Source organism: Populus nigra, chromosome 7 (genome assembly GCF_951802175.1).
Source record: "Populus nigra chromosome 7, ddPopNigr1.1, whole genome shotgun sequence".
NCBI classification, from domain to species: domain Eukaryota; kingdom Viridiplantae; phylum Streptophyta; class Magnoliopsida; order Malpighiales; family Salicaceae; genus Populus; species Populus nigra.
The window spans coordinates 11,484,805-11,499,254 of NC_084858.1; the positions used below are offsets into that span (position 1 = coordinate 11,484,805).

General features: G+C 32.7%; 1 protein-coding gene across 2 annotated transcripts; it reads right to left on the bottom strand.

Moving 5' to 3' along the window:
- Positions 1-3,275: 3,275 nt before the first annotated feature.
- On the bottom strand, positions 3,276-13,912 carry LOC133699956 (alpha-1,4 glucan phosphorylase L isozyme, chloroplastic/amyloplastic-like). Of its 2 annotated transcripts, XM_062123496.1 has the most exons (16): positions 13,640-13,912; positions 13,310-13,557; positions 12,540-12,778; positions 12,314-12,415; positions 11,648-11,824; positions 11,224-11,499; positions 10,651-10,922; positions 9,908-10,025; positions 9,269-9,820; positions 8,991-9,143; positions 7,552-7,680; positions 7,051-7,287; positions 6,615-6,691; positions 4,389-4,575; positions 3,899-4,099; positions 3,276-3,586 (listed from the first exon to the last, which is right to left on the bottom strand). In XM_062123496.1, exons 2-16 carry the CDS (start codon positions 13,539-13,541, stop codon positions 3,470-3,472), a joined length of 3,069 nt encoding a protein of 1,022 aa, XP_061979480.1. In that variant the 5' UTR covers positions 13,542-13,557; positions 13,640-13,912; the 3' UTR covers positions 3,276-3,469. The 2 variants fall into 2 exon arrangements, with proteins under 2 accessions (XP_061979480.1, XP_061979479.1); XM_062123495.1 differs by lacking the exon at positions 13,640-13,912 and having other exon boundaries at positions 13,310-13,602.
- Between the last annotated feature and the right edge of the window lie 538 nt (positions 13,913-14,450).

Consider the following 14,450-nt stretch of genomic DNA (forward strand, 5'->3'; position numbering starts at 1 on the left):
TAAGGGTAAAATAAGAAATTAATTGTTTAGTAATTGATGTGGTCAATAAATAGAAGAGACAATAGTAAATAATCATTCTATATGAAACTTATTGTATTTAGTATTAAATAGATTTATAGGTACCTTGCAACATCATGCCTAGTAGTAGATCTTGTATTGTATTTTTAAATGATGATAATGTTTGGGTGCTTAGAGATACATATGAATTGTATCCAAATGGTTGGGGTTGTCATATAAAGTGATTAATAAATTATTTGGCTAATTAATTGACAATAATAACATGTAATGGAACAAGGTGTATATGAGTTTGACTGTGTTGACAAGTTAATATTTGGGTATTGAATTAGCCATACCAACAAAGTTTAATGGAAAAGAAAAATGATTTGAGCACTTATTACAAGAATAAAAGTAATGAAAGGTTATATGATAAATTATAAATAATAGAAATGAACATAAAATAAGTGGAATGAATAATGAATTGTGGAAATCTCTCAATATAACAAGGTTGTTATATGGACTGAAGTAAGATATAACATAGATGTAATAAATGTCTGGGAAGTAAAAAAATGACATGAATAAAATATGTTGTGAATCAAATAATGATGTGAATTGGACATCATGTAATGAATTACGATATGTATTAAAGGTGGATGAGAGAGGAAATGATCATATGATTTATAAGTGTTAAGGAAATAAATTGTGGGGAAAATTTAGTTTTCAAATAATAATACTAATATAAATCGAATATATTCATGAAGTGGAAAGATTTATAAAGTAATCTTGATGTGAAAATGAAATACTGTATGAAAGTGTTTGAAGGAGATTAATCAATTTTAAAGTTGTAAAGAATAAATCGTATAGTGATGAATTAAATTAGATTATGAATGAAAATTATGATGCAAGGATGATAATATGATGAATAAAATGACGAGAAGAGAATTTATTGGGGAATAAAAAAACTTATAAATAGTTAATATGGATGTAATTTTAACAAGAGTTGTAAATCTTGTACATTTATAAAAGTGTTGAAAGGTTGTTAAGGATTTCCTTATATATATATCCCAAATTCTTACATACTTTGTCATTGAAATTAAATAAAAACGAATGAGAAAATGCGGGATGTTACAACGGGTTTCACATTAAGTTGTGTGAGAGTATCCTCAACATGACTAGCTAGCTTCACGAGTTCAAAGGGAAAAAAATTACCAAAAAAGAAAAAAAAATCCAGGTGTCTGGGTTCAAAGGCAACATAGACAGTTGATAAAATCATGGTTAGGTTTTTAAAAAATATCTTAAGAATATATTTTTAAAAAAACATTGAGATGAGAACATATTAGATTGACTAGGATTAACCCTCCACACTCGTGACCCGAGTCATGGACTTTACTAGGTTCAATAATATTTTTTTATTTAACTATATAATAACAAATATGAAGACCAAATCAAAATTAACCAAACACTGAGTGATAAAATTGAAAAACAAAAAGCAATAAAAAATCCAACAAAAACCCAATTTGAATTATGAAATTGAAAAGAAAAAGAAGAAGAAAAGAAAAGAAAAAGCCATGTTAGGCGCGTGGATCTAAGTAGACGTGGAGTTTGAGGTGGATAAAAGAATAGAAAGAATTCTATTTTTATATATTATTAAAAATAAAAGAAATAGTAATTACAAAAATAGAGATCAAATATTAAGGAAAAAAAATTAAAAGGGCTAATATGAGATTTTGAAGGGGTTGATGTGGAGTTTGAGGTGGATAGAGAGAACAAGATGAAAGAGAAATGGTTATCGGCGTCAAACTAGAGGTGTGTTTGATGCATGCCCCACCATCATAGAGAGGGAACCATGACCTTTTAAATTCCACCTGGAAAAGCAGAGTTTGGTGACTGGATAGCCCTAGAAACACCACCCGAAGGACGCAAGGGCCACCCATTTATTGGCGGGTGCGTGACAAGCACCATCGAAGTTTTTTTTTTAAAAAAATATTAAATATTTATTAAAATACAAAAATTCCACTAAGTTAATTTAACAATAAAAAATAAACATCATGAAAAGACCCAAAAACCCATGAAGGATAGTTTTGTTAATTTTGAAACCAAGGATAATTGAGTAATTTAACTTTAATAAAAAAAATAAAAAAAAAAATAAAAGCTCGAGCTTAAGCCATCATTTTTTTGTTCCCGGAGTATTTAAGTAATTTATTTTTTAAAAAAAGTCAAAAAGACTAATCTACCCCCAAACAATTTGAAAATGACATTGAATCATGATAAAAAAAACCTATCATGCCCCTATATCCTAGCTTAATGGTTTTTTGAGCCAAGGGCAAGTTAGTCAAAAACATTATTCTATTGAAAGGTGTTCATTATTCTATATTACAATGCAGGTCGGATAAAAAAAACTTAACATAAAAAATATCTAGGCTTTGCTAATGTTTCTTCTAGTAGAAATTCTTTTTTGTGTATTGACTTAATATGACCCTATCGACTTGGCAGGTCCTAAGACAACTCGGACAATTGGTTAAAGCATAGTTTAATTCAAAATAAATATTCAATATGATATTTTTTATATATATAAATATTTAGGCGAAAACATATTAGATCGATTTAGATTAACTTGTCAATCTGCATGTCGAGTCATGAGACTATAATAACCCGGTGAAAAGCAAATCAATATAAATTATGAAGTCTAATTTTCAATAAACTCAATGTTGAAAAATAAAATTAAAAAAAAATAAACTAAAATAATGACCAGAAAAAATCACTCAAGATAACCTGTCAAACTTGCATCCCGGATCATGAGATCAGGATAACCAATATAAAGCAAATTAAAATAAATCAGAAGTTCAATTCTCAGTCAATCCAATGTTGAAAGATGAAACTAATTAAAAAAAATACAAAAAAAAACCGACTTAAATCAACCCGAGTTAATCCACCAAATTCTCGAGTCATGAGAAAAGAATAACATCATAAAAAACAACCCAAAACAAATCACGAAACCTAATTTCCAATCAACTTAATGTTTTTTATGATAAAATTAAGGAAAAAAAATTTCAATTCAAAAAGAAAAAAAAATAACCTTGCAATCCAAGTCGACACTAGAATAACCTTATAAAAAACAAATTAAGAAATAATATAAAGTTTAATTTCTAATAAATCTAATATTGAAAGATATAATTAAAATTAAAGAATATATATATATAAAAGAAAAACCAAAGAAAAAAAAAATTGAATCAGCAGTCAAAACCCCTTCATGATATGGTATGAGGGACAAGGCAGAATGAGAAACAGATTCTTTATTTCTTTAGTACTATGAAGGTGAACTACAAGTACAATACACCATTATTCTTTTTTATTTTGTGATGATAACTAGAAACTACAGCTGATGCAATTTCCATTACATTATCTAGTAATACCAAAAGATAAAAACCATCCCAAGGGTGGGTTACCACCACCGCTTCAGCTAGCAACACGTTTATGGCAATTCGACAGGTTTGATATTCCAAATCTCTCGGGCATATTCATGAATGGTCCTGTCGCTGCTGAACTTGTACGAGCCTGCTGTATTCATGATTGACATCTTCGTCCATCTCTGCCAACAGTTGCAAATACTAGGAATAAATAACTGAAGAAGTATATGGCTTAATATGCAAAGAAAGAATAATAAATGCCATCGAGCATATAACATGTTTACTCGCCCCTAGTACAGACTAACAAGAAATGCAAATATCAATAATAGAATTAAGGATCTGTGCTAAACTGGTCTGATGATTCACAAGGCAAAAAGGATCAAAGGAAATTCATAATCCAGAAACTGAGCAATGCGCACAGATATAGCAATAAAGCGTGTTCTGACTTGTATTTTGAGTAGATGCGAGATTGAGCATATACGTGTAAAACTTACCTTTTGGTCATGGTATGCTTTATCGACCTCCTCTTGGCATTCTATGTAACTGGGGAAGTCCTTGCCCACTAGGAAATAATCTGCACGGCCAAAACCTTCATTTCCTTCTAATGATCCTATAAGTTCATCATAGTTGCAAGGCCCAAAAACTCCACTTTTGACAAAATCTTTCACTTCTTCAAAACTTGGGTCTGGGACAAACTGTTGAGAGGTCAGTGAGCAAAATGTGACTAGATGAAAATAGAATTTGATAAAGTGGCGATTTGCTTTTTCAGTTTCTCTTTTTTCTTTTTCTTTTTTTAAAAAAACAAAAGAAAATAAAACATGGAAGGGTACTCTTTTTTATGGTTGATATTCACTGAAATTGAACCAAAAGCTTATTATCATAGCATCCTTCCATGGTGATCCTTGTCAGTAAGCATTGCTTGATAAATAGTTGTCGGTAATTGTTTCTAATCACTGTAAAAGGATATTTGGTTATTGGATGTACCTCCCCATCAGCTCGCTCTTTCCTTAGCCCTGCAATTTCATGAGCTCTAGCACCAAAGAGAAAAAAGTTGTCTTCTCCTACTTCTTCTCGGATTTCAACATTGGCGCCATCTAAGGTCCCAATAAGGACACAACCATTCATTGCAAACTTCATATTGCTTGTTCCACTGGCTTCCATCCCAGCAGTACTGCATAGAGGGATGTGGTCAATTCACAGCACAAAAGCTATTCACAAAATCAAAGACAGTAAACCCGTATCTAAAATGTTTGACCCTCTCATTCTCACAAAATCAGCATCAGAGTATCTTGTGAAAAACAAATTTAAGCATAATGAAATAAAATGAATTGCATGTTCTCTTAGCAATTAGGGTTTTTCAGTCAAAAGTCTCGTAACCAAAAGTTTCCTCCAATAATTAGAATCATGTATTCTTTGTTACAAAACTAAGAGAAACATATGTCTCTTAATATAGAGAAAACTGATTGCAAAAAATGCACAGGTATACTTCATTTATGACTTCAGTGGGGATATCTTGATTTTGCAGTATGATTAGATTTGGTTTTAGCAAAATATCATGAAAACAGAGAGATTTTCTATTGAAATCTATAATAGTACTAGTCTTGATTTACTTCTATTTAAATTTATAGTTATCAAATTAGAATCTTTTAAATTTGAATTTGAATATGAATATGTTTTTCTCTTGTAAAGTAGAATTCTAGGCTATGGAAAAAATCATGGAAAAACTCACAGGAACTATTTATTAATTGATGGGAGGATTGGGCAAACCTCGAATATGCCTAGAAATTATCTTTTATCTTTTTTCAATTAGGTCTTTATGAGTTAATTTCTTTTTATTCAATAAAATTGTTATTGTTAACAACCTGAATTATCAGATTCGTTATAATTAGTATCAATGGTAGATCCATGGTAGAAGTAACAAGGATATCACAATTTAATAAAGCAATTACAGGCATGAACATCAACAGGAGAAGCATCAACTACACCAACAAAATCATCAAAAAAATATGAAAGAACTGGTGTAACAACTTCAAAACATGTCAGCTAAAGGAACCTACCCTAACCTTGAGGGCAAGGTTTTTAATGGGGGTAGAATTGTAACAGTCTTAGCCTTGATTTACTCCTATTTAAATTTATAGTTTTCAGATTAGATTAGGATCTTTTAAATTTGAATTTGAATAATTTGAATTTTTCTCTCTTATATTTAAGTAGAATTCTAGTTATGGAAAAAGTCATGGAGACTTTCTATCAAGTCATGAGAGGATTAGGCAAACCTCATATAAGCCTATAAATTATCTTTTATCTTTTTTCAATTAGGTCTTTGTGAGTCAATTTCTTTTTATTCAATAAAATTTCTATTGTTATCAACTTGAATTATGAGGCTTGTTACAAAACCTTGTTTCCAGGCTTGGATCAGAGTAAAAGCTGACCTGGTTTATGATTGGAATCCTATTACTAGACCTCCTGACTGAATATGCAATCTGAAACTCTCTTCATATAAAGGTAATTGGTCATACCAGAACAACACATGAAAATGTTCAAAAAGCTAATCAATGTGACAGTTATGTCGATTATCTATTGACTCTGATCAAATTTAGGCCTCATGCATAAACAAAGGTCCATACAGCCTGAATAAGGAAAGGCTGCTCCACTTTCAGGTAAAACAAGCTGAGCTTGAGCAAGTCCAAATTGCAAGGCATAATAATATGGTCGAGAATATTAGAATATATGCCATTTCCAGACTTTTTATCTCAACATATCATATCCTATAAAAAAAAATACGTTACAGAGAAATAGATGCAGAAAAACTGTGATACTCTATTTATAAGCAAAACAAGCCATCGAGGTGTAGCGATTGAGTACAGTAGTGGTTTTTAATTTGACTGGAATTATTAGTTGTGGTTGTAATTAAAAGATATTTAAAGATATATGCTTAAAAAATACTTTTATATTTAATTAAATTTAAAAGTACTTGAAGACTTCATTTGGTATCAGCTTTTGGTTATTAGATGGTTACTAGATAGCAGTCCCGCGTTACACAGCAGGCTAACCTAATTTTTTTTCAACAAAAAATATGCTGAGATGATGCAAGTACTCGTAAAAAAATAAAAAAAGGATCATTGACTCAATTGTATTTAATAATCTCAATTAATTCAGATAATATGATTATATATATCTTTTCTCTGTAATGTATGAATAAAGTTTAATTACCTGATATGCTGTGAGAGCTCACTTGCAGGAATAAGCAATTCAGCAACACTGACATTGTAATCAGGGACAAAAACAACCTACGTTTAAAAGAAAGGAGAAAGAAATGAAAAAACAAAGAAAATAGCATAACACTTGAGATTGGTGGATAGAAAGGATATTCTGGCAAGTTAGGTGGTTTGTAATTGCAGAGAAAAGAAGAAATAGCGCTTGAATTTCATTGTTTCTCAGATCAGTGTTAAATCAAATTGAAATGATCCCAAGGTTCCATATGGTCTATGAATATGGAGATGAAATAGCCAACATGTAAGGACTTCCTACCAATAGGATTGGAGAAGATATTCGTGGTTTAAGTTAATGACTTAAAAAAAAAAAAAGTGGCACTGGAGAGACTGTAATCTCACCTCCAGTAAATCACTATTTAGTGATGAAATCATACCTTCAGTAAATCACCTATTTCTGGATCATGATTAACTGTAGCCCCAACATCTGTGATAAATTTCACTATTCTCTTGGCTTGCACATATGTAGAAAATGCTTTTCCCCCAAATATACAAACTCGTGGAACATACTTAGCTTTCCTTTCTGCAGCAGTCATTTCTTTCATCTTCTTGTAGCGGTAAACAATTCCCAAAATATTCAGTAATTGTCGCTTGTACTCGTGAATACGTTTCACCTGAACATGATGGTTTTAATCAACTTTATAGACAAAGCAAATTTGAGTGGACAAAAGGCTTCATGTGCGTGTGTGTTAGTTTTACTCCTTCCATTGTCAGGATGTGAGTTCAACATAATAAAAATAAATAAATTTATTACAAAAATATAAATAACCTTCTATATTTATCTGAAATTTCATTTTTGATCTGTTTGTTAAAAGATGAGAGCTCTCTACTACATCACATGAATGAGAATGTGAAAAGTTCAACATCAATGAAGTTACCTGGATATCAAACATTGCATCAGGGCTAACAGAATATCCTGTCTTTTCTTTGAGGAATGATACCACCTTCATCTTGTTGCTCCTTTTGGCTGCCTTCCACTGCACTTGGAGGTCCTCATTATCGGAAAACTATATGCAAATCACACATTCTGGTCAGGAAGTACAGAAGCAACAAAGTCAAAAAAGACAATTAAATGTACAGACATGATTAATCAACAAAGAAGTAGACGGATGTTAGAAACTCAAGTTCCAGGTGTAAAAAATCAATACAGGTCCCAGACTTCAGATGGGATACAACTTTTCAACATTATTATGAAAGCAGTAATTTTTTGTCTTCAAAGAATCCAAAATTTCTGCAAACTGGTTGGTCAGCAGAAATATGTTGGCCAAGGCATAGTTGCAATCTGAGGGATGTTGAGCTTTAAAAGGACATGGAGGCGATGAAAATTTCAAAGTGACACTTTCTTCTTCAAAGCCTTCTATTAAACAGAAGTGCTTCTGAAACACAGTTTGAAACGAGAGCATGAAATTTCAAGAAGTTGTGATCGAGAAATCTTAGGAACTACTAACCAATATGGCACAAATCTATGGGTTACCAGCCAATCTGTATAAACTGAAACTGTAGAGCATTGAGAGGATGAATCCAAAATTTCTGCAAACTGGTTGGTCAGCAGAAATATGTTGGCCAAGGCATGGTTGCAATCTGAGGGATGTTGAGCTTTAAAAGGACATGGAGGCGATGAAAATTTCGAAGTGACAACTTTCTTCTTCAAAGCCTTCTATTAAACAGAAGTGCTTCTGAAACACAGTTTGAAACGAGAGCATGACGGATACTCAACTCATTTCGAAGCAAAGAAATTTCAAGAAGTTGTGATCGAAAAATCTTAGGAACTACTAACCAATATGGCACAAATCTACGGGTTACCAGGCAATCTGTATAAACTGAAACTGTAGAGCATTGAGAGGATGAATTAGTTAAAACATGACACTTTTTATTCTTCAGTGCCCTTAGTTAACATGAATTATCTTGGTAGCGTTGTCTAAAGGTTGTGCATGGATGCTAAAGTCATTGTAAATGCTAACCACAGATTTTGATCAAGAAATCCTAAGAACTATTAATGAACTTTGAACATGAGCTCTCTTCCCAGAGGTCAAAATGTTACAGCACAAAAAAAGGGATATGATCATAGTCTCTGTAGCAATAAGGAAGTCAGACAATTCCAGACCAGAGTGGATATTGAGACATGTACAACATGGTACTCCCAAGATTTTGAAGTTCCCAATAATATTAACATATCAAATATCGCAACAATGGAAAGCAAAAGAAATGCTCATACAGAAAAATGGAAAGATTGTATAATTTGATTTCAGCAATGGACAAGTGTGATCTACCAATTAAGAGAATTTCGGAGGTGTGAAATCCAGATGCAGTGGATTACCTTTCTTAGTTCTGCCAGTTTTTCAGTATTTAAAACCCAATCATCCATGCCAATCCAGTCAGTAATAATTTTGCTCAAACCTGGATTGCAGAAATGAATCCATCTTCTTGGTGTAACCCCATTTGTCTTATTTTGAAACTTATCTGGCCACAACTGTCAAATTTCAGAACAATGGTTAAAGAGATGGGGATTTTTTAATTATTAAATTGATTGAAAATCCTCAGAATCAATAGAATCATTTAGCTGAATTATATTGCCATTAAAGAAGGCAAGAATACCTTATAAAATGCATTAAATACTTCATCCTTGACTATTTCACTATGTATCTCAGCAACTCCATTTACTGCATGACCACCCACAACAGCAAGATTAGCCATACGGACCATCTTTGTTGGTTTAGGGGGTGGTTCTAACATTATCTTCTCCTTCTTCTGAGTTACTTTGCTTTTGGATTCATCTTTTTGATCAACCAGCTCCATTTCTTCTTCAAAATCATTAGCTCTCTTAGTTTCTTCTTCCAAATCATTAGCTCTCTTAGTTTCTTCTTCCAAATTAGTTTCTTCTTCCAAATCATTAGCTCTCTTAGTTTCTTCTTCAAAATCATTAGCTCTCTTAGTTTCTTCTTCAGAATTATAAACTAGCTTGGTTTCTTCATCAGAATTTTCTAATTCCTCACTGGTAACACCCACAGAGCTTTTCTTAGGCTTAACAATCAACTCTGCAAAAGCTGAAGGGAGATCAACATTTTCTAATATTCTCATCTCCTCCAGTTTCTTCTCCAACAAATCGGAATCTTCGGTACCATACTCTGATACTATGGTGCAAATCAGCTGTCAAATATGAAATGAGAACAATTAGATTTAAGGTGAAAACAACAGAGAAACTGGGTTTTGCTTCATGAACATCTTCAATTTTACCTCTTCATCAATCAATTCAATGATCTCAACATGTCGTGGTAGTAGTTTCTGCATAAGTTCTAGACTCCATTTCTCCAAAGCCTCTGGTAGAACAGTATGGTTTGTGTATGCCACAGTTCTATTAAATAAAAGGAAGATTGAAAGGATACAAGTTATCAAACTAGAGAATAACAAAAGTGAGATAACTTTATGGACTAAATAATTAATAAAAACAAGAAGAAGGAAAATAAATGCTTAAAAAAACCTTCAAACATATCTATGTTCTATCTGATTTTCTCAGCTATTTCAAGTAGGAAAATGAGATAGGCCAATTTAATGCATGAAACAAGTTGGAAAGAACTGAAGTTAAAGAGAGAACAGGAAACAAAAATGAAAAAATAAACATATGATTTGTCAACTGCAAACAGATAATAGAGGAGCAAACGTTAGAGAATTAAATGGAGAATTTCGTTTCTCCATTTTATTCACTGCAGATCACTTGGCAAATTGTCTTAGAATGAAAGACAGAAACCTAAAGAAGAGGCGCTCTAATGAAATCCGCTAACTGGTACCAATCAACCAGAATGAGGGGTAAACAAGAAACTCATCAAGTAATAGCTAATATGTCCATTACATTAGAACCATTCAGCTATTTGCTTGGTATATTTTGAATTCCTCGGATCATGACTGTTTAGGAGGATATCTTCCGAAACAAATGAATTTGGTAAAATCCCTCTACATTAAACAGCTGTGATTGGGAGTACCTTTGAGTGATATTCCAGGCCTCCTTCCAGCTTAAACCTTTCAAATCTATCAAAATTCTCATCAACTCAGGGATGCACAGTGTAGGATGAGTGTCATTCATCTGCACTGCAACTTTCTCTGGAAATTTTTCCCAATCTATGTTCGATCCTGATCTTCTCTCAAAACATGATATGATATCTTGGAGAGAAGCTGAACACAAGGTATATTGTTGCTTCAACCGAAGAATCTTGCCCTCCAGTGAGTCATCCCCAGGGTAAAGAACGTGGCAAATCTGATATTACATGAAATCACTTTCATAACCAAACCTTACCATTTACAGTTCATGTTGTACTAAAATACAAAGCAATGGCATTAGATATGGAAGCTAAAAAAGAGAGTGCAGCAACGGACAAAGACATCATAAACTTGGAGAAGAAAACATGGCAGTATGCAAAACCCTTAATCAATAGGTTTGATTAATGAATTTTGAGCCCGGGACAATAGCTTATACTGTCTAAATTAACATGCAACATGTAAAGCAAACTTTTTTGTGAGAACATAAGTATTAAGAAGAAGGAAACACACATACACACCTTTTCAGCATTTGAGAGGGCCTCATATGCTTTGGTGTGGTCTCCTGCATTAAAAGCATATAAGTCCAAATCTTCTGATGGAGCTTTTGTTGACCAAAGTCTAAGGTTAATAGTGGTTTTAGTTTTATATCCCGGTATTGGGACATCATATGCCACAGCCTTAATATCTTCTCCACCAATCCAGTGTTTTTTCCCATCTGATCCAGAGACAACCTTACCGTAAAATTTTATAGGATATGAGATATCATTTCTAAGAATTTCCCAGGGATTGCCCATCTACAAGGATAAAAATGAAATGTAAGAGGTTATCATAATGGATAAATAAAGTGTCACCAAAACCTAATCAAAGTTTTAAAAACTTCACATACCAGTGGAATTGCCTGAAATGAAAGATAATGAGCAGAAAGCATCAAAGAAACCATACCTCAAGCCAATCTTCAGCAACTTCCTCCTGACCATCTTTTGTAATCTGCTGTTTAAATAAGCCATACTTGTATCTTAATCCATAGCCCCATGCTGGGTAATTTAACGTTGCCAACGAGTCCAAAAAGCAGGACGCAAGTCGCCCAAGACCCCCATTTCCAAGTGCAGCATCAGGCTCCTATTAACACGCACTCGATGGATTTATTTTTAGGTTGCACACAGACGGAGAGAAAAACACGTATGCATGTAGGTTTATTTTTATTGAAAAGCTTTATTAAATAAATATCAAAGTCATTGCAGTAAGCAGCAGAGGCTTCAAGCCAGAGGTTTCAAAAAATCAAAGAGAAATAGTCAATAATTTAAAGAAACGTTCCAATTCAGTTTTCAATTAATTTTCCAAATATTAGTTAACTGTTATTTAATCAAGTCAATGAGATCCGAGTCTTAAGTTTCAGCAGCTAGCTTGTTTCTTTGTATCCTCTCCATTTTGCCTTTCCCCAAAGATTGTGACACATATCATTCAGCTTCATCTAACTGGCCTTTGATTTCAAGTAAGTTTTGCTTAAAAGAAAAGGGCTTCAAGTAACACCAGGTTATGCAAAATATACCATTAATGATCAGCGACACTACTAATTTGTGCCTAAAGAGGTTACTAAAAGAAAATCACCTGGCAAGCCACATTTTCTAGGCTGTGCCCAAGCTTGCTCAAAGCCTCTGCATAAGCACCAGTCAGCTCTAAATTACCAATGGCATTCAACAGTGCTCTACCCTACAAAAAGAGAGAATGATTAAACAATAATGCCAGGCATTATTGAAGTCTGTTTTCTAGCTAAAAATAATAATAATAATAACACTATGGAATGTTGGAAATGACGCAAGGGAACACAACAAACCTGTAGAAATTCCATTGACAGATAATATGCCTGTTTTGCATTTAACCTCTCATAAGACTCGTATGTTGAATTCCAATTTATAATGAGAGCATCACGGACACTTTGTGCAGTAGCATAGTAAGCCTTGGGAAGCTCAAATCGCTCCGGAGAAAACAACGGTGTGAATTCTGCATGGTATTTGATACTCGAGGCAATAGATGAAGCATTTGGAGTGGAAGGATTCAAAATTCTTGGGACTTCTGCAATAAAAAAAGAAAAAATAATATATATATATATATATATAAAGAAAAACTTATTTTGACATTCCCTATTCTTTTGCAACTAAGGAGCTAGGAAAATAAACATCCATGTTACTTTAAAAAAAAAAAAAAAAACACTTGATTTTGTTCAAAATTTGGCATTTCAGCATCAAAAAAGAACCGAACCCAACATCAACTCAAAAAAAAATAAAAAGATATCATAATGAGAGATGATTTTCAGCTTTTTGCAGCATTTTGTTCGGATTAAGATCACCAAACAAATATCGTGACAGCTTCTGATAATAATAATAATAATAATAATAATAATAATAATAATAATAAGATCTTAATCCGAACAGACGAGACGACGGGTTCCAATACAATCTAATAGATAGTAAAAAAAAAAAAAAACTAGAATTCATCACTATCACTATAACAGCAACAGCATCAACAACAATAATAAATCATACCATATCGCACCAAACACAGAAGTTGAGGAAAGAGTAAAATGTAAAAGAAGCACGCGCGCACCTTCTTCTTCTTCGATGAGAGCATCATCTTTGAGTTTCTGCTTAGGTTCGCTACTTGACACATTCTTAATACTGACCGAGACCGACCTCCTTTTTACCACACGACGCGAATTCATGGAGAAGAGCTGCTGCTTCCTCCTCCATTTTGATCCAAAATCGACCAATCTTGATATTGAACTGCCATTGCTGCACCAATGCGACGTCGGTGAGAAATGTGAACTAGTAGTAGCCATTGCTCTCTCTCTCTCTCTCTGTGATCACAAGAGAGACTGAATCTCAGATGATTTATTTATGATAATAGTACTAATAATAATATAGAATAAAAAGGAACTTATCTTATCTCTTCACGGATTTTTTGGTTAAATCATCAGTGTTCTAATAAATTAATTAAGAAAAAAAAGGGATCGATTCACGAGGGCCGTCCGTCTCTCTTCCCATAAGTGCTCGCTTACTTCTTCGAATTCGATCCTCTACGGTCTCTTTTTTGTTTGAATTTCTAAGACTGCCAGGTGGGATTTGTGAGTTTTATTGACCTAACGTGGCTGAGTTGAATTGGGTGCTAATGTTGAGTTGCAGCCATTTTTTATTATTCTAGATTGGTCGTGGGGGAAGGGGGATTTTCCTTTTTATATGGGTAAAACGACAAGGAAATGGAGGTATTGTAAGTTACTGGCAAGTTGCTACGCAAGTGCATGTGTATCGTACATTTGTACCAATTTAATTGGCTGTCAAGTTACGTCTGGAATTGCGGTGCTTTGCTTGTGTTTCACTTTTATGGATGATTTGAATATTATAAACCTTCCGTAACTCAGTTTGCGGTAAAGATTTTTAAAAGAAATATTTTTTAAATGAAAATATATTAAAATAATATATTTTTTAAATTTATTTGTTATATTTAAAAAAAATAATAATAATTTAAAATAAAATTAAAACAAATTCAAAATTTTTTAAAAATATTTTTACAGCGCAAAAATAAATGGGTTTTTATAATATTATTTTCAATTAATATATTATAAATTAGAATAAACCAGTAATTCACTCTAATTAAATTTTAAAAAAATTGAATATTAAGATAAAAGAATAGGTTATTCCTAATATCTATAGTTTTGAAATCTGGTTTGGCTTGGCGAGTCGATTTGGAA